At 37.2% G+C, this 25,961-nt stretch overlaps 1 protein-coding gene across 8 annotated transcripts in view; it reads right to left on the reverse strand.

The window, feature by feature from the left end:
- The window catches only part of hlk (hulk), a 227,454-nt gene that overhangs the window by 162,940 nt on the left and 38,553 nt on the right, over positions 1-25,961 (reverse strand). For 6 of the 8 annotated variants that reach the window (XM_083134573.1, XM_083134572.1, XM_083134569.1 and 3 more), the window contains exons 3-4: positions 10,609-10,749; positions 7,265-7,300 (exon numbers count right to left, since the gene is read on the reverse strand). In XM_083134573.1, coding sequence (XP_082990699.1) covers positions 7,265-7,300; positions 10,609-10,749 — 177 coding nt within the window. The remainder of the gene's footprint in view (positions 1-7,264; positions 7,301-10,608; positions 10,750-25,961) is intronic. The other 2 variants (XM_083134574.1, XM_083134568.1) reach the window with 1 other exon arrangement.

Consider the following 25,961-nt stretch of genomic DNA (forward strand, 5'->3'; position numbering starts at 1 on the left):
TATTTCGAGATTAATGTACTTGCACCAAAAGTGATTCTGATATCTACCAATTCCTTATGTACAGTATTCTATAAATTATATATTTAAAGTGATTTAAATTAGTGATTTTTTTTTTAAAAAATCACCTGATTTAAAAAAAATCCACATTAATATACATTGTCACAATTAATAAAGAATTAATTTATATATTTCATATAATTAGCTACCTAAGAGGAATGAGCAGAACGTGTGGAAAGTTAGAACCAAGAATTATGGCAAGCTAATGAAAGTTTCCAAACTCATTTCCAATATGCCACTGATTCATTATATTTAATTATGGTGTATTCAACATGAAACTACGAGGGGTTATCAAAAAGTAATGCCTGTTGATATATAATTTGTTTAATAATGGAAAGATTGAAACAATGAACATACATATAGTTTGCCAGTAGTGTCCTCTACTCAGAGTTACCGTTACACACAGTTCCCATCACGTTCGATGCATCGTTTTACCCAGGCCTCAAAATCAGTTTGGAAAAATTCCACAGAACACTCCCTGCCCCGCCGTTTAGAGCTGTTTTAACCTCCTGTAGGTCTACGAATCTCATGCCAAGAAGCACAGACTTAGCCCAGACTTTATGGTATCCCAAACTCTCAATCATTGCATGTGCTGACCCATAGGACACGTGCACTGTATCAGAAACTTCCTGGATGGTGATGCGTCTATCCTCTCGCCATCATCCCTGTGGCGGTTGTCGTCGGTCAACGACGTTCATGGCCTGCCACTCCTTGTCATGTCCACACTTTCGGTTTCTCCCACTTTGAACCTAACTACTTAAGTCTGAACTAAGTCTCTGACCAGGACCACGTAATTAGTTTTAGTGACTGTTAGCACTAGGATGCCCCCTAAAAGTAGGCTTACCGTATTTTTTTGGGTCCAACCCAGGACATATTCGCGATCAACTCTCATGAAATAGGTAATCAATAATTATGGCATCTTTTTCAATTACATTAATAACTTTTGCGCTCTCTTGTAAATCAGATCAGGCAATTTCAGTTTGTAAATTTATCCACTGAAACTTACAAACTTTATCAAAACTTTTTCTCCTCAACTCTAAGTATTGGATACTAGAATTATGAAAATTGTCTACGCTTGAGAAGATTTTTTGTTCCTGAACATCATTATTTTCTTTTAGAGTGCATAGCAATTCTTTGGCAGAAGATGGTATAAATTTATGGGTTTTTCTTTCCTGATGTTGACAAATTACTTGAGAATATGTCTGAAATGCTTGTGTTGCTGTGATAGAATTAGCTTCCAATTTCAAAGCTACATTATTAAATAACTGTAGAGAACCATACAAAAATTTATAAATAGTTATAATTATCAAAAACGTGTAGACGAGTTACTTCACACGCTTGCAAGACCACCAAGACGCTGACGGAAGTACGGAAACGGAAGCGCTCGGAAGTCGATATCTCGAAGAAAGAAAAGGTATAATCGATCCTTATAATCGATCGATCCTTGCTGGTCATAAATTCTGATCGTGAATATTCTATACCGGTAGCTATTTTCATGTTCAAATTCTCAAATCCCCGGACATTTTGCATTTCCGGACATCACCCGGACAGCACTAAAAAACCAGGACTGTCCGGGCTAATCCCGGACGTATGGTAAGCCTACCTAAAAGATGCTACAATCCAAATCTTCAAAAAATAATTAATCCATGGAGAATATATTCCACCAAACCGAACGGCGAGAAAGTGATATCAGGTATCTCCAATTCGCAAGGTTGCAAAAATCTGGCAACAATGCTCGATTTGGAGAACAGCCCAAGTTCCGGGAATTCCCGACACAAGGAAGGCAGGCCAAGATGTTCAGACAACTCCCAAGAGCACAGGAAGAGTCTACAGGGGAGAAAGGGAAATCGTAATATGCTCCCACTTGCTGTCGATTTATTACTGCAGGAACGCCATAGACTTTTGAGTAAGTGGAAAGCTCTCTATGTGCGGATTAAGGGGGCAGAGGGCGAGATAAAGGATAAGTATTGAAGCAAAAAAAGAGAGTGCGGGAAAAAGTGAAAAAGAAAAATAGAGGAAGATAGTAATTCAAACAGGAAAGAGGGGCAGAGTAAGAAAGAGGGAAACAAAAAGAGAGAGAGAGAGAAAAAAAGGACAAGAATTCAAGCAAAATAGAGAGAGAGAGAGAGAGGAAGAAAAAGTGAAGTAAAGATAGGCAGGCAAAAGGAAAGAAGAATTCAAGCAAAAACAAGAGAGAAAGAGATAAAAATGAAATAGAAAGAGAAAAGGAGAGAAGAATAAGAAAAAGGAGGAAGAGGAAGAAAGTGAAGCAAAGAGAGGGAGAGAAAAGGAATGGAGCAGATAAACCAAAAAGTAACAGAGAAGGAAAGAAGGGAAGTGAAATAAATAAATAAGAGGAGAGCGTCAAGAAAAAATATAGAAAAGGAAGGAAAGTAAAAAAATAATAAAACAGGGAGAGAAACAATTATTAAAAAAAATGGAGAATAGCGGAGAAAAAAGATGTGAAATGGATAAATAGAAGTGGAAGAGAAAGGGAGAAGCTGTGAAGCAAAAAAAGAGGCAGAGAGAGAGGAAGGAAGAAATTTAAAAAGAAAAAAGAGCGCGAGAAAGGAGAGAAACAGTTATGAAAAGAGAGGAAGATAAGAAAGGAAGTGGACAATAAAAGTGAAGATAGTGGGAAAGAATAAGAGAGAACCAACAAGCATGTAAGAGGCAGGGAATGGTAGAAAGTGACATCAAGGAATGATGCACAAACGGAGAGAATCAAGGAACTGTTCTATTGTGAAGAAGGAGACAACATTTTTTTAAAAATTGAACTTTTTTGTACATTGACAACGTTATAGTGGCCCAATTTCTTCATGCCGCACAACGGCTTTCTAATTTTGTTCGAGATCACTTCTTTTCGAAATCTATGTACACAATGTTCTATGTATCCTTCTAGTTCGAGCACATGCTATGCCTCTCCATTCACCCACTGCAGCGTCCACACCCCGTATCGTTTTTTTGATGTTTCGGCGAAAGACCGACTCCCTGCCGATCACGCTGATACCATACGCCAGTGTATTTCAATCTCCGGGCGACGAACGTACAGTGGGATGCATAAGTATTGGCAAGCAAATTGTCCATCACCATGCTCATTGCCTTTGTTTTACCAAATGGAGAGTTTCTAGAATTGAAACAAAACGACAAAACAAACTGTTGACAACTTCTGCACCAGCGCACGCATGGACGTCCGCAGGGGGGCAAACAAGGCACATTTTCCCCCAAAATAGTGTTGTTCCCTAAAACAACATTCCTTAAATTTGAATTTATGGTGTTCATGCAATAATTAACACATATTATTGCGGCTAAAATGAAATTATATGTGTGAAATACATAATTTCGGTTGACTTTCATTTTCCAGGGGGGGTGGGGCACTGCCCCCCTTGTCCCTCCTTCTGGGCGCCCATGAGCGCACGTAAAAATCCATTGCTTTAAACACGCTGCACGCAAGATAAAATTCAATGAAAATAGTCGTGCAGTTCTAGCTGGCCACCGCGTGGAAAGATGGCCTATCGCTCAGGGTTCACCAGAGATAGGAGGAAATCCTGTCTCGCCAGAGAAATCAAAGCAGCTGAGAGGGGGCTGCCACCCACGCAGCCTCCAAATTCGAATTACAACCATGGGACCATTCTCGAGTAAGGGGTCGGAAGAGTGAAGCGCCTTGCAGCTCGAGCTGGCAATCACCTGGAAAGATGGTCTTTTGTTCGATTGCGATAACAGAAAATGCTCTCGCGACAGTGAGCGGACAAACGATCTATCCAACGTATAGCATTTTAAGCATTATATTTTGTTATATAAACGTATATTTCTTAACATAATTTCGACAATCTGTTTACAAACTTTATTATTATATAATCACAAGTCTAATTTTTCCATACTTTCGCTGTAAATAAAGAAACAAGGAACAATGGACACGGAACATAAACACTTCCGGTGCACACAGCCAATAAGAAAGCTTTATATACCTCTGGTTCTGCAGCACTATAGGGTTTGTAAATACGCAACCGGGGAAGGGGAGCCGGGCTTTTCGTCCCGTCTCCAACTGAATCTGTGCACCCCCCTTTTGTTTTCTTTAGGTATTGTTATCTTACAAGAGACAAGTAAAAGTGTTCATCTGAAAATGTAATGGTGCCTTTTCTTAGTTTAAGTATTTAGGTATATTAACTTGGGAAATTTTGAGCCAATTTCCTTTTGTACATTAGGAGAGTTTATTCTTTAATTTCAATTTAAATGTAGAGTACAACCTTTACGGAAATATGTAAAATAAACTCTTCATTCATTGGAAAATAAATTAATTTCGAACTTAATAAATCTCATACAAATACAAATTTGGAGGTTGACGGACGGGCAGCACGTCAATTTAGTTTGAACAGCAACTTTCATTAACAAATGAAATATTCTGATTAACTGGAATTTTTCGGTGTTCCAAATGGAACATGCCAATGAAAATAAGCACTTACCAGATTAATATTATGATTTTGTCCAGAGGAAACTAAAAGATTTCATTACATGCAGTCGTTAGAAGAAATTTTATATTTGTCTACAAGTCTAGACACAATTAAACTATGATTATGGCATAATTTAATTATTAATATTATTTCCAAGGGAAGTCGAGAATTGGCGCAGCCCCCCCCCCCCTGAAGCGCGGGCCCTCGAGCGAGTGCCAGGGCCTCTCGATGGCGCAGTGGTAGCGTCGTCGCCTTGTATTCAAGGGGTTCCCGGGTTCGATACCCGGTGGAAGCACATAATGGTTCGGATTCCACTTTAAACTGTAGGTCCAGTCCCAATTGTGGACTTTAAAAAACACCAACTCAACTCAACACCAACTCGAGCGAGTGCCAGAATTGGCTCGCCCTAGGATCCTCTGGTGATGCGGATATAAGTGTGGAAGCATTATTACACATATGGCGAGAATCTTTTGTAATAGGCTGTCAGATTTATAGCTGACAGTTGCAATGAAATGCATGAATGTGCTCTGTTAATAGTTATTTTTTTAAAAAAATACATATGTATTATGATTCCGCGCGATGTCCTTTCTTCTCAACCAATCCTCATCCACTTCCAGTAACTGACTCACCGTTATTCAACCATCTTGGCGTTATCATAAACCTGCCAACTTGTTATGAAATAGCGTCTGCATTCGGAACTGGCTTACGTCTCGAGGAAACGCCATGACGTCAGCAAGAAAATAGGATTTCATTCAGGTCTGGTTCCCGTCTTACGTCACCCCGTTATAAGTGAATAGTACTCACTCTAAGAAAAACAAGAGTTGGGGGGAAAAATCCTGGCAGTGCAGTGTCTGGTTTCGCCACGGTGACGTCACATCGCATGCTTTTTGGCGACGGGTGAGGAGCAATCCGCCCCAGAGGAGGCGCCGAAAATAGAAAACTTTGCAAGACAACTTCCCGCAGGTTGCATCACGGGTAGGATTCCGCGCTGTTGTATTTGTGTTTGCCTTTGTTCGTCACGTGACCCCGATAAGGTTACAAGGAGGAATTCTCCCGCAAACAGGCTGCTTCACTCGTTTCCTCTGTTCCGCTGTTTATCCGACATTCTTGCACTGACGGCCTGTTTCCGAGGCAATCCAGTTGGTAGGTTTGGATTGACCTGGCTAGGTGGTGCTGCATTCACTACAGCAGGGTACGAGGGGGGCAATCGCTGCACTATAGGTAAAGCTTCTCATCTGAACTTGTAGATAGAAGGTTCGGAGCAAGACGTGAAAAGAGTAGCTGTTAATACCCTCAAATCTGGTTGGACAGTAGCCTAATTATGTTCAAACAAGCTAACAACAAAACATTTCATGTTTACCATTGCGTCGTGTATTGTGATTACCTACCTATAGTCACCGATGGTTGAATCAAATTAAGAAATGCAACACGCTTCGTTCTTGTTTGTAGATTACAAGTCTTTCGAATAGTCACAAACGAATTACATTTCACTGTAGTAACTTTTCAAAATGCACAAACGTAAACACACAAAAATATAATTCACATCTAGTAAAATGAACGAATGCATGGGTTTCGGATGAAAGAAAATGTTACTTTGAAGAGGAACGATGTACGATTTCTTTTTTCATTTAAAAATTAATGAAAACTAGTAACCCTAACGATAAATCATTTGCCATCTTCCCTCTTCATAGTAGTGCATGCATAGTACCAAAATCTATTGGTTGTGTAAAGTTAACTGAAGTTCACTATATCTTGCAAATGGAACTTGCATACTATTGAATCTACACGATAAAAATATGTACACACATTCTGCATATTATTTATCTTGTAGATGTATTTAACTAACAATCTATTGAAAATGTGCAAAAGAACAGACAAATAAGGGATAAGTAAAATATGATCTATTAAGAAGGGATGGAAATTGAAAAATACCCATAAATGACATGCGTTTATTTGATAGCCAACATTTATGATAATTTATTAATGTTTATTATTTGTTCTAAATTATGTTCTCTGAAGTGGAACTTCATTCAATATAATTTTGTAGCTGAAATTAGCAAACATTTTGGAACATCTTCTCTCAGTCTTTCACAAATGTTACACTTCTGTTTTAATTAGAAAAACTTCCAAATGACACATGCTTGGCTTGAAGTACTAATTATGAATTTAATGCACAAATAACTTTTGTCTCGGGGATATAAGGGGAGACACTTTCTAGAAACGCCGAAATGTCAACTTCACAGGCATTATTTTCACATAATTCTGATAATACCTGTAGAAGGCCAGGTTTAGGGCTGTTAGCAATTAGCAACCCTTTTTTGCAGCTGGGTGTACCTCTCACCTGACCCCATTTGAATAGAAAACTAGTTAATAATGAAATCTCAACAGACACAATGATACTCCAGAACAACAATGACAACGTTGTTACGCAACGTGTCTGTATTTTAGAATTCCTGCTCTTCGAGAGACGTTACCAAAATATTTGAAGGTAAGTAAAATCTCAAATTCCAAATCTGATTTTGCTGTTAAATGTTAACCTATCATTTCATTTCATTTAAGGGAATTTCACAAATTCAGCAATTAATAAATGAAAAATAAAATAGTGGTGGGTGAAAATAAAAATGAGGAAAACCTGGAAAATAACGAAACTACAGGGAAATGCTTTTAAAAAAATATCTACGGGCTTGGGAAATCCGGATGAAACTGCAAAATGGAGTGATATTAGTAGAACTCTCTGGGAAGAGTTGTTTACTTACTGCCTGATTTTGAAGAGCACGTTTTTTCACTTGGACCTACAAACACAGAATATTGAAAATAAAGAGCAAATGAAAGAAACAAAATAAAAATTAAGCAAGTTATTGCAATTATTAACAATTTAGCCAGAATGTATTTTCCAAATATTGAAATAAGAACATATCAGTATTTTTAATTTGTAGTCAAATGACGTATCACTCGATGCAGTTAAATTTTCTTCCGAACATCACATTTAAGGTTGTTTGTCTTTAATATAAAGGGAACTTCTAGATAGATTCATAGTTTAAAGGTAAACTTAGGCTCTTGCAGTGGCGGCGATTTGGTTCCAAAATTGGGGGGCAAGGTGTCAAAACTGGGGGGCAAAGACAGTATATTTCCCTTTGTATATAAGATTTAGCATAGTGCGGGGACAAAAGTGGCGAAAAGTTGGGGACAACTGCCCCACTCGCCACCCTAATCGCCGCCACTGCTCTTGAGGGTCAAAGCCTTCATGCAGCAGGGACATGTGGTCAGCGCTACTATTATCTGATTTTCTAAATTAAAGCCTCCTACATTATTTTCAGACGCTCGCAAATTGTTTTCAATATGCTTGATCAATAATAATATTTGGAAGATTCCGTGCGGAATCGAACCTGGGAGTCTGTTTTTGACATTAGATAAACAGTTGAGCTACAGTGTTAATCAAACATTGCCTTTCTGGTTCAAAAATGTTCACCATCACAGAAAACTGCAGATAAGTTCCTAAAATACATTCTGGCTAATATACACATAACTGTTCACATACACACACACAAGAAGCCATATACAGCAACAAATACGGGTATCTAATGCCGATATGTAAGTGTTTATGTATGTATAAATACACATACAAAATTTACAAAATATATATCTTAAATACGAGCAATATCTAGAATGTTTTCAACATGTATACATATTAACTTATATAAGGAATTTTCATTTGTATTCATTACTTCGGCATATGGATACACAAATAAATACGTCTTTAATGAAATTACAGTCAGTAACAATTATAGCATTTAGTTCTAGTAAAGTAGTAAAACAGCTAACAAATTGTCAGACTATATGAAGTACCACAATGCAATAGAATAGCTGTGTCAAATTATAAGGTATTTGTATTTGTTAATGTGTTTTACAATCAATTAAAACTTACATCTAACATATATTTTTTTATAGAAGTAATTGGTTAGTAAGGAGATTATTGAAAAAATCTTGTAAAATATTACAATCCACTCTAATACCGTATAAACAGCTAAAAATCCGAGAAAAAAACGTAAAACGCTATCAGGTTCAATTTGGAAAACAACTAAGTGATCAAAATTGTTTATTGAGTACAATGTTGTCAAAAGTGAAAAAAATTAAACGCTTTATATTTATTTATAAGGGCATGTGTTACTTGTCTACATTACACTAAAAATGATAATATACATGTGAACACGAATGAAAATAAACTAACGGTAGTGTGAATTATTATTGTAGTATAACACTAACATCAATATTAAAATCACATTTATAGTAGCCTGTTTGCTGATGAGTATACTGGTTTGACAAAATGTTGAAAAATTAATCAAATTCCAGGGACTTCGTACTAGAGACTTACTATCAGGCACGTATCTAGAAATATATTTTGGGGGGATGGTTTTAAACCATTGTCTCGGAAATAATAATGTCTAATGTTAATGTTAATAATATAAATGTTTAAAGTGAAATAATTATATTATAATTAAATTAAAATGTTTAATCAAATTATTATTTAATTAAATTAAAATGTTGCAGTAGAAGAGACACTAGTAAACATACAATAGGTGATCAATCAACATATGTAGTTACAGTATTGTTAAAAATGTACATCGACATGCAGAGAGATATTAAAGATATACACTATTAATTATTAAACAAAAAGTTTGGAATATTTTTATATTTGGCACAAAAAGTTTGAAGTATTGTTCGGTGGCATATGTTGACGAAAACACGAGAATGTCCAGCAGACAGACAGATGCAATGTGTTGTTGCCTATCATCTATTGCCTAATATAACAATAGGGGAGACCGGGGTAATTAGAACATGGGGTTATTGGAACATGTTAATGTAGAATAATTTAAAACGAAAAGACTGGTGTAATAACATTTCATATCTATGTACCTACACTAAACCTACATGCAGAAAATTTGTTATTGGAATAACTACACAAAAGTAAGTTTTATTTGACTTTTATTATACACCTGCAAAAATGATGTGACGCATGATTGGTGTTTCTCTGATTCTGCATATACTGGATGTGAATGAAAGAACCGTTTCAAAATTTTCTTCACCCCTATAATAAAACATAAGGGCACACATCATTTCATGTGAGTTTGGTTGTCTATGGGCAATTTGCCTGGTTTTTATAAGCAAAGTTCTTATTACCCCAAAAATTTCTGCAAATGGGTTATTAGAACATTGCGTAATTTGCTTGATTTCGCTTGGGTATACTAGATTGTACATGTAACTATTAGAAGTTTTTCTTTACTACATTGTAGAATGGCCTGTAACCTTTCAAATAAATCATAGAACACTGATTTTCATTCACACATATTTGCTTCACAGCTGGGAAATTGAACTTTATGAAAAAAAGACGTTAACTTGGGATTTTATTTAAACAAGCATTGATAACTCCAGAAGAAGTAGAGCTATTGTGTTCAAATTTGCAGGGTAAATGGGACATTTATATATGATGTTCGTATTACCCCAACAGCAATCTAAAGCTATTCAGTTGAAATTTCTAACTTATGTTCCATTAACCCCAAATGGGGTAATTGGAACAATTTTATGGTGTCATGACAATTTTTTTTTGCAATGCAGGTATGGTCATTATTTTTTTCAAAAATATGCAAAAGATGTCCTTTTAAATGGTAGAAATTTAAAAAAAATCCATCAGTAACTTTCTGAGTAATTTACAGTGGAACTTCTACAGGCTGTTGCCTGTTCTAATTACCCCGGTCTCCCCTATTCCAAACCTTTTGTAAGGAGTGTAATAATATCTAATATCATATGCGAAGAAATGTTCTCCCAATTGAGATTAGTTGTACTATACAGAATATAGTAGAAATTTTTTGGCATATTATTTGTGACAGGAACGTGACAAAAATACAAAAACTATTGACGAAAGCTTTTTACAATGAAATTAGATGTTACGAACTTATAAAAACATATATTCTGCACAATTAAGTGTTCAAAAAACAATGCAGACAGAGGAAGAAGAACTCCGCTTGTTACCGAAGACGGACATTTTTTTTAACTTATACTTATCTTTAGATGCTGAGTATATTATGCAATATGAAAAACTTACAGAAAAGCACGGCCACGTATTCGTTTTCCTCGACTATTTTCTCCAGGATGTTCGCGTTCACTTCTTCGATTCTGTCTGGATGTTCCATGGCATCGAGGCTTGTTAGAAAGTCCAGGACTTCTTCTTCGTTCATCAAGTCACCTGAAGGAAAATAATTTCAAATCAATTTCTAGGAATCAGTGTCACGTCAACACACACACATACATAGGCACCCATCAATGACAAGGGCTCAACTTCCTCAAGCCAAAAGGGGTGACCCATTGTTAAGACACCCAAATGTCTATCTACTCTCCACGTAGTCCACTCTGGACTGCATCTTGCAGGCTATCGAGGCTCTGGCGTCTGGACTGACGGTCAGTATAATCCTCCTTGACTTTCGTGTTGTGTGATTGTCCTTTCACCCTTTTCATCTTCATCTTAGCGATTTGCCAAAAGTGGTAGAAAAGTGAAGAAAATAAAACAAATAAATCAATCCAGCAGCCTATATATATATATATATATATATATATATATATATATATATATATATATATATATATATATATATATATATATGCGTAGCGTTATAGTACACCCGTACGCCCGGCGTTCCCAGATTTAATATTTAAAAAATGCGTAAATGCTGTAAATATAAAGTAAATCTTGACTAATTTCATATATGTCTGACCTTCATGGCATTATAATAGCTATTTCTCGCGATCCGCTTGCAACGATCCACTAACAACACTCGTTCTAGCATTTTTTTTAAATGCCTTTCCTGGCCGTACGCCGAGCAGGTTCGGCGTACAGGACCCTATATTCCTTGCTGCCTTTCTGGAGGGAAAGCTTGGATCTCTAAAGCACGCGCCCAAATGCTCTCTCTTACGCCCGCGTATGGAGCAGAGGGCTACGTGATTGGTTCACGTGACCCTTCCTGCCTTCTGAAGCAGACGACAGCGGTAGAATTTCCACCCGGTTCTTCGCGCTCGTGCCACTCGTGCTATGTGTTGCTACAATACGCAATATTGACTGACGTAACTTTATCAAACCGAAATATAGCACTTCTTAATGGCCACTGCATTGTATAATTTATCGCACGAACAGCGATGTGCATTAAAAACTAAAAGATCAACACAGTTTTTGTCAAATAAGTTGGTGAAGTCCTCGTGGTAGAAGTTCAGCCTGTGGCTGCTCTACCACTTAATAATAATAAAAAAATAATAGTTTTGCGGGTTATTATTTTTTAGTTATTATGTAACTGCTTAATATTGTGTCAATGGAAATGTTTAGCATTCATTTGAAAACTCTTAACATCGAATGGTCTCTGGACAAAATTATTTTAAAATGTTTACCAACATTCTCAAGACGTAATAAACAGTGGTCTGAATTACTAATCGGCACTGTTACGTTAGTGGAGTGTACGATAGTTGGATCATCCGCCCACCTCCGTGTCAGAGTGTTTTGCACAGCGCGCCAAGACGACAGAGGCCCGTGATTCGAATCCCGGGGTGAGCACGGGTGTTCTTTGTGAGTGTCCCTTCATCAATATCATCATCACTCATATTCATATTCGCGATTAACCAAAAGTGGTAGAAAAGCGAAGTAAAATAAACCAAATCAATCATTGTTGGATCATTCATAACAATGACGTCTACTGTTGACCAGAGGCTTGTGATTCAGGTAGGTTTTATAATGATTTGTGTCATGCCGAAAGGTATAAAACACCAGAGTTCGAAACATTTGTTGCATAGTGAGGCATCTAATTTTCTAGCTAAAAACTGCATGGATGATGATGCTTTATTGCAAACCCAGCTGACTTCAGGCAAATAAACAACACCTGTGGCGACTAATTCCATAAGTAAATTATTAATCAAAAAAGGGCCGACCTTTCCTTTGGACTTGGCGTTCCCACCCGAAATGCCCATGCTACGCCACTGATATATATATATATATATATTATTAAGCAGTCTACAAAGAATAAAACATTTATGAACTTTGGATTGAAATCAAACCACACATGTTGCGATAGGATTATTTGTTACTTTAGAAACCCTTTATCATTCCATGAAATCGTCACACGACGAAGTAACTGAAAGGATGATTAATGAAAGTTTCAGGAGCGTACCACCAGGTGGGTGAGAGTGGATTGCCCCCCACCCATGAAATAGTCTTTGGAATTAAGAATTCTCAGAATCATTTATAGCAGTGGTATTGAGACCGCGACCCTGTATATATATTTTTTAAATTCGATGTCCTGATTCTCAAACTTTATGCATTAATTAACACGTACCCTTGCAATTAGAAATTAATAAATAATGACAAAACCTCAAAGTTTAACAGCGCAATAAGGTCTTGCTGACAAATGTAAAATTAGGCCAACATAATTAACTAGTTAAGTGCTGATTTTCATTGGCATGCTACATTTTGGACACCGAGAAGTTCAAAGTAATCACATTTGCACTACAAAATATTTACTAATCAACGTTATTTCAAGAGAGCCTTTCGCAGCCACTTATGGTCCGTGGCAGAATAACAAGAGAGAAGGTATTAAAGACAGTAATAAATAAAAAGATAAAGAAGCAACACAAGAAGAAAGAGAAAATATAAAGAGAAATGGAGACAGAAAAGGAAGATAATGATAAAGAAGAAAAAGAAAGAAGAAAGAGGGACAGAGGAACTAAAAGAAAGAAAAAGAGGTACATAGAAGAAAACAAAGGAAAAGGAAAGGTGGAGAGGAAGAAATGAAGAAAGGGAAAACAAACGGAGGAACAAAGAGAAGAATGTAAGAAGAAAAGGAAAGAAAAGAAAAACAAACATAGGGAGAAAGAGAAAGATAATGAGAAGAAAAGGAATAGAGAAAAAGAGAAAGCAATGAAGAAAAGGAATACAGAGTAAGAAAGAGATAAAGATAAAGAGAAGAAAAAAATAGAGAAATGATAATGGGAAAATATACAGAAACAAAGGAAGAGAATGTTTAGGACAAAAGAAAAGAGAAAGAGGTGAAGGGAAGATTAACAAGCACGAGAATAAAAGGAGAGAACGATATAATCAAAGGAACGAGAGAGGACAATAGAAAGAAAAGAAATCGAACGGAGAAAGAGAAATAGATGAGAAGAGACACACAGGAAGAAAAATGTATAATTTTATTAACCGAAGCAGAACCTAGGAAATATTTCACCCACCCTTGTACCCACCGACAGGAAATTCCCTTGACGACCCCAGCGGAAAGATAGGTGTAAAACATTTTGCCTTTCGGCACAGCCACGAAACGGAGAACCCCTCCAACCATCCCGTGGCACTTTCCCTATTTATTATTCCTAGTAAACAGTCAAGACCGCGGTAGTTGGCCAGGCCGGGAACGGAACTATTTTCACCTTGACGTCAGGGAGGCCGGGAGAAAAACAAGCCGAATGCCTCCCACGCCAGTTTACTTCTCTTCAATCTTTGCCCACGAGCCGGCAAGCTGCCAAACGGAGTCCGTTCCTCCAAGGAGATTATAATCGCTGCCTAGAAACCTATTTCATTCGTGTTGTAATGAATGTTGAGGCGGTTATAGGACTTTAATTGGTATAAGGGTCATTACTGTTGAATTATTAGTGGGGGCATACTTCAAGATGGTATTCCCTCCCCCCACCTTGCTTTCTTCCTTCTCTCTACATGGCAATATTTGACTCTTGGATGAGAAACTCTCTCTATATACATATATATTTAAAGAGACAAAGAAAGGAACAAGGAGAAAAAGAAAGAGAAGAAAAACGAACATAGGGAGAAAGAGAAAGACAATGAGAAGAAGAGAAAAAGAGAAAGCAGTGAAGAAAAGGAAAACAAGAGTAAGAAAGGGAGATAAGAGATTATATAAGAGAAAGGGAGACAGAAAAGGAAGATAAAGATAAACAAGGAAAAGAAAGAAGAAAGAGAAACAGAGGAACTAAGAGAAAGAAAAAGAGGTACATAGAGAAAAAGGAAATACATATGAAGAGAAACAAAGGAGAAAAGGAAAGATAGAGAGGAAGAAATTAAGATAGGAAAAACAAACAAAGGTTCAAAGAGAAAAATGCAAGGAGAAAAATAAAATGAAAGAAAAGAAAAACGAACATAGGGAGAAAGAGAAGGACAATGAGAAGAAAAGGAATAGAGAAAAAGAGAAAGCAATGAAGAAAGAGAAAAGAAGAGTAAGAAAGGGAGTGTCAAAGTGTGCCTCAAATAATTTTTTTTAAAATTAAATTAAATCCTGTCACTTTATTCTATCTTATGAGTCAACAACATAGACTTGTCATTTGGATAGAAATGCAAGTATTATACAAAATTAAGTTAAATTAAGTTTGAAGGTATATCACATATTATTCTATTTTCTTTTAACATTTCGGTTTACTATTGTTTTGTATTGTGTCCCATCCAAGACACCAAAAATAATTAATTTCTCCTTTAACTGCTACATTCCCCCTCAACTCCACTAGAATATTCAAAAGTGTTACTTTTCCCTTCATAAACTTTTGTATTCTCGTTTAATATCTAAGAAACTAAAAGTTAAAATATACAAAACAGTAATTTTGCCTGTAGTATTATATGGGTGTGAAACTTGGTCCCTTACATTGAAAGAGGAACATAAATTGAGAGTATTTGAAAATAAGATCCTTAGGAAAATATTTGGACTTAAAAGGGATGAGGAGACAGGTGAGTGGAGGAGGTTACATAATTTAGAACTACATAATTTGTATTCATGTATTATTAGAATGATTAAATCAAGAAGACTTAGGTGGGCAGGCCATGTGGCACGAATGGGAGAGGAAAGAAGAGTTTACAGGATTCTTGTTGGGAAACCTGATGGTAAGAGACCTGTAGGAAGACCAAGACGAAGATGGAGGGACAACGTTGAGATGGACCTAAAGGAAATTGGTAGGGATGGAGAGAAGTACTTGTTCAAGATTGGGACAGATGGAAGGCCTGTGTTGCTGCAGCCATGAACCTTCGGGTTCAAGAAGGCTAGAGAGTTAGTTAGTCAATTACCTACTCTCTTTATCCAAACTAATTTATTTTTCATGATTTCAAAATTAACAGAAATGAAAATAAATTCCTTAATAATTAAAGAGCCAGTGTTTTATCTATTCCACCAGTGACACAAAATTGTTCACTTATAGTTACAGATTTGGTAAAGTATTCTAAGGGTAGTTACGTTAAATCAACAGTGTTTAGTTTCGAAATTCGTTGCTTAACTATCAGTAATAATGAAGTAAGACTTGAAGCTTTCCTGAAAACGAACGATGAAATGATTCTCTGGGGCTATCGACCAGGTGGGTTGTGGAAAAGATTCCAAGTTCTTGAGAGCTAACGTCACTCTCATCTTCAGGGTAGAATATACACCGGGTTGGCGCTCAGAACTGCAATTCTACCCTGAATATGAGAGTGACGTTAGCTCTCGAAAGCTTGGAATCTTTTCCACAACCCACCTGGTCGATAGTACCAGAGAATCTTTTCATTTTATCAGTAATAATGCCGAAAATGTAGTCTGAGTGTTCCACCCGTGACAATGAAATGTTCCCCCCTCCCCTATGCTTAGAGGGTAGTTAGTAGAAGCACAGATTAGGGTATATAAGGAAATATTCACCTAAGGCAGGAAAACCGGTGCACGGACCTCCCACTGGGAATCACCAGTCGCAAGAAGTTTTGTAATAATCCGCTAAGAGGCGCTGAGAGCACCACTCGCACTTTTGCTTCCACTTTTCTACCAAACAGAATAAGAGATGGCGCTGGTGAATTTCACAGCTGTCTAGGTATATATACCCTAATCTGTGGTAGAAGTTCTCCCCTCCTAAAAGGTTTCAAATACAACACTCCATAATTTATCTATTCACCTGCCATCATCAGAAAAATTTCTCGTCCAATCACAGTGACAATGCAATATAAATGGAAACAAATACAAATGTGTTATGAAAACAATATATATATACACTATATATGTTATGCTTATACATTATCATCATTATACACATAGTATGATACAAAAATACATCTATCTAAGTAAAATACCTTCAGAATTACAAATAAGTGCCATAAATGAAATACTAGTACAATACTATAATACACCTGAATTGTAAAATGTTAGCTGGGGGATGCTGCTATAGTTTAACACAGGGTGATTTTTATTTTAAAAAAATAATTTTTGATGATTTTTTTATTTAAATCTGATTTTTTAAATGTAAATCACTTTTTTTATATTTAAAAAAAACACGCTTATAGTTCCTTGTGTGGTTTTGGCATCATACATAAAGACATGTGTTTTTATAGAAAGGTTTTTCTAGTAAATGGCCCTGTGAAATATTTGAATAGTTTGATTAAAGCAAATATAAATATACATTTCTTTTTTTGCTTCTGATACTGTATATATGAACGTACTATGGAAATGTTTGTTCAGTGTGTTAATGAAACTATAATAATTTCAATAACTTTCTTCCAGTGAAAATAAAACATTCTGGATGTACTCTGTAGGTGTTACTTAAAATATTTTAATAGTCTTTGTGGCTGAATTTTGTCAATATTTTAATGATAGTTTGCAAAAATGTCAGCTGCCATGTTTATTTACAATTTAATGACAATGACACTATTTACTGTTTAACATTAGTATTTTCTATATTTTTCTGCTATTTTTTCCCCCAAAAATTATTGAATTTTAAATCAAGAAAAATGTAAGTATGTTTACAGTTTGCACATTACATTTCTTTTGGTATGAGCTTCACCCCGTCAGTGTGTATATCTTGCTTCCATTCTTTCCGTTTCTTAGAGCCTAATAAACACCATTAAATGATTACAAGATTAATGTACTTTCACCAAAAGTGAGTCTGATATCTACAAAATCCTTATGTGCATTATTATATAAATTATTTATTGAAAATGTTTTAAATCAGTGATTTTTTTTTAAAAAACAATTCATTTAAATCAATTTACCATGGTTTAACATGGTGACAACTAGACAGCTGGGGAGGATGCTTTGGAAAAAAATGCTAGCTTGGGATATACCGTCCCCCTCAGTTCGATGGATTTCCAGTAGGAATGCCCTAGTTGGCGCTGGACTGACCACTCGTCTGCTAGTTTTCGCCTCACACGATCCTTGTCACCGCAATTGTCGGTATACTTTTGTTCCCATAAGACATTGCGCAGAGCAGACAAGATAAAAAGATGGACGAGCGATTTGAAGAACGTTGTAGGAGAATTTCTGCTGTTATTAAAAATTAAAAAAGAAAAGTATGGACTAGAAATTTTCTCGAAATCAATACGTACTGAACAAGCTTTTTGATGAACTTGGGTATGCATATTCATTCATGAGATTCGCAGGATTCATTCATTAAAAAAAAAAAGTATTTTGTTCCCATACATCAAACATTTAATACACTTGATTTTCATTATCGGCTAATCATACATGTCACGTACAAATCTCATCGCTTTGTATAAATACCTAAATATTAATGAACTGAACACGAATGCGCATCATCTCTGTTAATTATTCTTATCTCGAGAAGCGAACAAAAGCAACCAACACTCGGAAACCACAGACAAAAAACTTTCCTTCGGCAAACGCACAGATTATTTTCAAATGCCCAAACTTCGCTCCGATTGGCTGTTCCACAGAATCCAGTCGAGGAAAGCGAGTTGCAATTAGAGCATGGCCTGCTCCTCAAAACCAGTCAAGCAGCCATCATTTCCACCCAGGTAGCCAGTTCAGCGCCAACTAGGGCATTCCTACTGGAAATCCAGTTCCGTGTGATTCGCGCTTTATTTATACATAATACATTTTTACGAATTATTGGGGAACGCGTCCCCTCTGTTATCCTGTTATCCTCGAAACGACGCCCGTTTTAGTTACAAGTAGTACCGGATTAATGACCATCGTGCCGTAGGATGTTTCTAGCTAGATTAAAAAATACAGCATTAAGCCCGCATCACACGGAACTGGATTTCCAGTAGGTATGCCCTAGTTGGCGCTGGACTGGCTACCAATTTCCTAGTTTTCGCCTCACACGATACTTATCAGCGTACTTGTCGATAGACTTTTGTTCCCATACGAGGGAAGTTGTAATGGCGGCCGCGTGAGATGTAAACAATGTATCACTTCACATTTTTAAAAGCCGATAACTATTCAACCGAGAGGAATAACGTTTCGTATAAACTGTTATTAGATACAAAAGCAATGGCACTGCTTAAATACATACTTTACAACGTTTACTGTACACGTATGGAAGAATATTTTAATTGTTTCAAATGTAAATACCGTACACTCAGCATAGATGGTGTAACTCAACGCGCCTTTCATGCTGTATACGTTATACATTGCTGGAGTAACACTCGGAAACCACAGACAAAAACGCTCCTTTGCAGACTCACAGATTATCTTCACATGGCGAAACTTTGCTCTGATTGGCTGTTCCACAGAATCCAGTCGAGGAAAGCAAGTAGCAATTAGAATATGTGCTATTCCTCCAAACCAGTCAAGCAGTCAGCCAGGCGGCCATGATTACTACCTAGAAAGTTAGTTCAGCGCCAACTAGGGCATTCCTACTAGAAATCCAGTTCCGTGTGATAGGGGCTTTAGTCTGGTGTAGGGTCATACGTCCTTCCCCTTAGGATAAAGTAAAGGATTGTTACTTGCTACCTTGTGCCTAATTGTGATGACGTCAGGCCCCTGCCTAGAGGGGGGGGCAAGGGGTACACTGCAGAAGTCTTGATTTGATTTTTGTTCTTTAGCGTCGCTTTTCTGCTACTTTTGACTAACTGCGACGATGAGGATAGGCGATGATATAAAATTTATTAAGGAACACTCATAAGTAGGGAGCGGAAGTTGATGACCTAAAAATATAGGTATATGACCTATAGAATATCCTAAAAATTGGGAAAAAATGACGTAGAAAATGCAAAAAATGACCATTAAATTTGTTAGTTTCAGGTTAAAAATTGAAATGAAAAGGATGCAATCTTGTTTTTTTTTCTTAAAAAAAAGGCACCAAATGATACCACATGCACATTCAATTAAAATATGCAACGAGGATTTCCAAAAGAAATCAACCGAACAAATTTTTAAACAATTTAATGAAAAAGTCGTATAGACTAAATGAATTGGTGTAAAATGCATTAATTTCCCGCATCTTTGCCTGGTGATTTAGTGTGGTGTGTTTCTGTGGCACTGTAAAGAAAAGGAAATTATCACGATCCACGTAAGACAATTTTTGTTTAGAAATTTAACAAATTGTATAAAAAATAGGGAATCCAAAATCAGGGACGCCTCCGGGAAAGGGTTCATAGACACGCCCCCACTAGGAAAAAGCACGTCGGAAAAGTAATTTTTAACATCATAAATAGTTTGAAATATCCGAGTTTGCCCCAGACGGGCACTTGGTGGTTTCCCCCGACACAACAAAGACTGTCACCAGTTCAGCATCTCTTTTGCTCGTATATTGCAATCCTGCGAGATATATATATATATAGGCCTATGTTCACCAAGGTGAAAAGACTCAAGAATATTACCAAAATGAAAGAAGTGACAAAATATGACGAAATAATACACAGAATATTGCGAAAAATGACGGAAAATGCCGAAAATCTGGGAAAATGACCTAAAACCTGAAAACTGGCAAAAAATGCAAAAAAAAATGCACTTTAAAATTACCTTTTTTGGGTTCTAGACGAAGTGTAAAATTGTGTATATTTAATGGGCATCGTGTCCGAGATGTCAGAAAAAAATGACATTTCATCAACTTCCGCTCCCTACTCATAAGGAACATCCATGCCAAGACCAGAATTCGAACGCGGGACCACTGGCGCCATAGCAAGGTGTGCTAATCACAGCTGCCTACGCTTTCGTCAGTCTCTTTGGAAGACAATCGGTTTCTTCCCCCGCACCTGTCAGGTCTTGGAAATTTAATAAAAGACTGCGTGGTGAGAAGAAAGCCTCGTCTAACGAGGTTATTCTTAGCGTATTCAAACATGACAATAAAGGAAGGATTTATATTTGTCCTTGATGCGTACGTAACCCCTGAACGCCGTTGTATTTGACAGCCTTCTTAGCGGTGTGTAGGAGGTGTGCTTCATTCTTGTCTTACAAGGGCCGCGTCAGGTACCTGAGCGCTCAGCGAGCAACGTGATCGCTCATCTACTTGGCGGCCAAATAAGCATTGCTCGGCGAGCGCTGCTCACTTGATCGCTGAGCGAACTTGAACCTTGCTCACCACAGAATATAGCCTTTATGTGTTTATGAGGAAAATAAGAAGAAGAAATCTGTGTGAGGCTGGCGTGTTGGCGGCCAATGAGGAAATATTTATGATGAACGGCTTGCCATATAGTGTAATTACAGAGGAATTATAACACCATTAAGCCTTGTTTCCATGATATGAAAAACTCAATATGCTGACCAAGGCAGAAATTTATTTTATTATAAAGCAAACTAAACGTAACGTTTCAACCTTCTAGCAAGGTCTTCTTCAGACTCTGCACCAAGTACAAATGTAACAAGGTACAAAACAGGACAATATACATATATACACAAAAATTACTCACCTCCAGACTATTGTGACTGTCTTCTACATTCACAAATAACTAATATTTACTTGATTTCTATTGCGTACAAGTTTATAAAATTAACAGGGAACTATTGAGATTAAGAACGCTGTATCAATGTCGATATTTGTTTTAAGTTGTTGATTTCGATTCGTCTTTGTTATATGCAATAAGATTGACTTAAAATGTCTTGTGTCAGAAATCGAAAATGAGTTTGTATCAAATGATATAAAGTGAAATAATATTTTGGAACTTGAGTTGTGTTGTTTAATTCTTGCAATGTAAGTATAACAACATTATGAAAACCAGTTGAGCGCTGAGGACTTGCAATTTAATTTTAAAATTGTGTTAAAGTCTGCTCATCCTTCGCGTACATTATATATTCAGTGTGAAGTATTGTTGCACTATTAGAAAGTTGTTCTGGAACATTCTAGCAGGTGGCTTTCCCTTGCCAACTGTACTGTCAATGTTTGTGTACATATATCGTCCTGTTTTGTACCTTTAAAAATTTTGTACTTGGTGCAGAGTCTGAAGAAGACCTTGCTAGAAGGTTGAAACGTTACGTTTAGTTTATGTTTTATAATAAAATAAATTTCTGCCTTGGTCAGCATATTGAGTTTTTCATTATAGAGGAAGTTCAAGTAACAGATGGTAATACATATAATACTCCAGTTTTTGTAACTGTATTAAAATGAAAGATTTGTTTATTCCAAGTACAGACCGTAGTTTTGAAAAGTTGTGCAAGGGTTTGAAAATGAAAATTTCGACAGTTTCGTGTTTCCACATCAACTATCTCCATAATTAACAGCTTTTATAACTGAAATCTTCTCCACTCGACGCAGCAAAATTGATCACAGATTATTCAAAGGTACTGATATTTTGATCAATGAGCAAACAGCGTCAAGTAATTGTTCTGGCTGCTCAACGAGAGAAAATCTTGCTCAGGGAGCGTCGCTCAGATACTTGACGCGCCCAAGGAGAGAGCACGGCTTGGACAACTTACTTTGGGACGACAGCTCACGAGATCCCCGACGGAAGTGAAGTGACGTAGCGCAGGAAACTCTACTGTTAGGATGAGAGGAGCAGGGGCGCCGACTTGTCAAAATTATTGGGGGGCTCTGATCACTGAAATAAATTAATGAATGACTCACTCCCTCCCTTTTTTTAAGTTTTGGCCTCAGTCTTCGGAATCTCATAAAAGCCCATGAATTCCTCAAAAATATCAAAATTTTTATTCACAGTTCGAATGCAGAATATTAATTGTCCATGGATGGATATGTCACAAGTTTCGTCAACAAAATATTCCCGACTTTTGTTATGTGCTACCACGGAGCGCAAAACAGATCTCCCTAATGTATCAATGATCTCGTTCTGAATGTCATGTGAGAGCCATTTGTAGCCAGAACGTCCCGTCCACTACCCTAGTTAATGCACATCGTCTTTTGAAACTGTTTTTAGTAAAATTTTTAACAGTACTCATAATTACATACTTAGTATATAGTAATAAGTCATGTGTTTTGCTGTCTCTCCGCCCCCCCCCCCCAGGTTGATGGTTTACCGGTCTCAGTCCCCCAAAGTTGATGGTCTAGAACATTTCAAATGTGTATTTAAAGTTAAGTTCATGTGGCACAATTCAGAGAAAACTTTACAAGAGAAGCAAAAATAATACATTAGATCCTCTTAAGTAAAATTATTTGGGGGGCTCTGCCCCCACATCGTTAACATTGGGGAGGCTCGAGCCCCCCCCCCCCCCCCAAGCCCCATGGAGTCGGCGCCTATGGAGAGGAGTGCACCCTGGTCTCCCTGTAACAGGTGCAGCGACGCAAGAATCACTTCGCACTTCCCCAAGTCCACAAAGATACTGACCCCAGCGGAAGACACCTTGCTGCCCTCTTTAAATGGACAGATCTTTCCCTGTCCCCCTGCACAACCTCATTTGGGGATCTTGTCGTGGGCTGACTGCTGGCTGAACAACTCGTCCACTTTTTCCCAGGAATCTTTGGCGTCAGCAGTCATCCAGCTTCTACAGGTATTCATATGCCAAGGTGCTAGCGCGCACTAGCCAACCATTTCCGATAAAAAAAAAAGAAGAAAAAAAAGCGCTTCAAAGTTTCCTCATGAGGCGAAGATTTTGCCCGACGGCCGGTGGCCAGATGTCGACGTCCGTGGCGGAATGGTTAGCACAGTGAGCTATGACGCTAGGGGCCCCGGGTTCGAATCCCGGTTAAGACATATATGTTTTGAGTTCGTCTGTCCTGAATGAAAAAGTATAGATTTGAGTTTCATTGATATGAGATTGTTGTGCGGGGGGAAACTGCCGCTTAGGCGTTTTAATTTCTTAAAAAAAATGTTAGCGTTATCAGTTTCACGTGACGAAGGTTCCGGGTTCAATTCTCGATTGGTTGCCAATGCTTTTGTTATTAACTCGAGCAACTGTTTGTTACATTACATTTAACGTATTGAAAAAAAAATGAAAGAAAAGGTTTTTGAAACCTTGTGGAGAAATACTCCTTTTTTTATTCGCGATTAAAATTACCACCTGAGCGCTAGTGTCGCTTCCAATATGGCCGCTCTAAGTAGGATAGATCTTTGTTTACATTCAGCAGTAGTACAAAAGAGCAGCGTGTTGGCATGACTGGTATGGTAGAAAACGTTTAAATTACGCATTATTTTTAAATATTGCGAATGCGATGTGAATTCCAGGTACTCTAACAAACGTGAAGCTGTACTGAGAACGAAGCATTTAATTATGATAGGCAAAAATAACACGGAAAATGCAGACGAAACTATGTATACGCACTGGTTGTCCAAAGCAGTGCTGTATCATCTGCACGTCATGTAACTGGGGTTCTCGGAAATTATTTGAAAGTAAAGGAATTGAAATTGACCTGTACTTGAAAAGCTGGGACAGGAGAAAATTGCGAACATATCGTTGCAGTTCTTTCTCGAAAGAGAAAGGCTGGTTTAATAATAATATTCACGATTTCATGACCAGGCTATACTCACTGAAAAAGGACATCGTACTGAATGAAACAGTAACATTATCATATCCACTTTTCTTTCTGGTTACATTTGACATTAATTCATTCTCAAACTATTTTCATCTTCCCTCTTAATCGACTTGCACCTGTTCCAAATTTCACACATACGTAACACCGGTAATACATGTACGCATTGGTTAAGACGCTTCATCATTTTTCGGAGAAAAAAAAGCTTTATATATAAAGTACAATTTAAAACTTTACTTTCATGGAAATATATATTTATCTCTCGATAAATATAGTAAGCAGACTCGTGCATTCTTCGTAATTTCCTTGCCGAATTACAGTGTTATATCCCCCATACCAATCTTCTGTCAATTACGTTTTCCCTGATTTATTAACAAATTTCATTTTGTTGATTGCACGGGGTGGAAAACATGAAAACTTTTAATTTGTTCTGACCCATAAAACTATTTAGAACAAAAAAAAAAAACAAAAAAAAACCTGAACAGTAGACCTTACTTTCTTGCATATTCACCATGCTTTAAACGACTTCAACACAACGTATCCTACTTAGAGTACTTCCTGAAAATCCCGGCAGATGGCATATCGGTTAATTTTAATCGCGAATTGGTATACATTTTCATTGACAAAATGTTCAAGAAACGAAACACCTACGTCAAAAGCTGTTGCGTTGTGGTTTCGAGTAGCCATGATTGAGGGCAGTTCTTGTAAGCAGACCGAGGCAGGAGCCTACTAACAAAGGCATTCGTGATTTAAAACAAACGTGCAGTTGGTGCAGACGTAACGAACGCTACGTGATGGATATTTCCTTGCAAACGACAAATAAAATTGGCCGCAAACATGGCGGCTGTGCGCATCCTGACGTCACATGAAACCCGCCTATACTATTCACAAGCAATACTTTTATTTACATTTTCTTGTACACCATCCAGAGTGATAATTATCGTATAAGAATAGAGAACAATATTTCTCGACAATTTGCACAGCAAAAAGGGAATAAAAGATTCGTCACGTGAAACATTTAACGCTACCACCTGGCTACAGGGCCACTTGGTAGTCGTCGGATAATATATTCGCCTAAAGAAGGCTCGCATGGAAAACTTCGAAACTTTAAGTGCTTTTTTCTCCGAAATGCTGCCTAGTGAGCGCTACTTTCGCATATCAATACCTTTAGGTAGGGACGTGAAGTTTTCGTCTTATTCTTCCCTAAATTTCTGTTATTTTTCGCGGTTTAGAACAAATGTCGGTGTTATCAATTTAAAATCGGTGTAATTATTGGTCATCTTTACTGTTCCTTCTATGCTTACAATTTTCACATTCCTTTAGTTCTGGAAAATTGAGACAAATTTTACTTTAAATGTAAAAATATAGCCTATACAATATACCTTTCTGGGAAATGACCAACTTTTTCCATTCGGAAAACTCTTTCATCTCATCAGACACTAAATATGAAATGCTATTGAATGATAACACCAAAATCTTTTAACACGATTATACACACCACATTTCTCTAACAGTGCCGAAAAATCCCTCTGCGACCTCAAAATACCGTTTTGCGTACACACACATACACGCCCCCCCCGAAACACAACAGGTTCTTCTCCTCCCTGAACATTTTCCCGTTCCTACAAAATTTGCCTTCTTCGAATATCCCCCACCCCCCGAGTGAATTTTATTTCAGGACGAGGTTAAACACTGCCAGTCATTTCTGCGCTAGACTACAATAAACGAGGCGTGACAATCTCTTTTCAATCAAATTCACCAGCCAGACTCCAAATGACAGTTCTAATAGCGCTGCAGGTAGTTCTTTTTTTTTTTAAAAAAAAA

Source organism: Lepisma saccharinum, chromosome 13 (genome assembly GCF_977018435.1).
Source record: "Lepisma saccharinum chromosome 13, izLepSacc3.1, whole genome shotgun sequence".
NCBI classification, from domain to species: Eukaryota; Metazoa; Arthropoda; class Insecta; order Zygentoma; family Lepismatidae; genus Lepisma; species Lepisma saccharinum.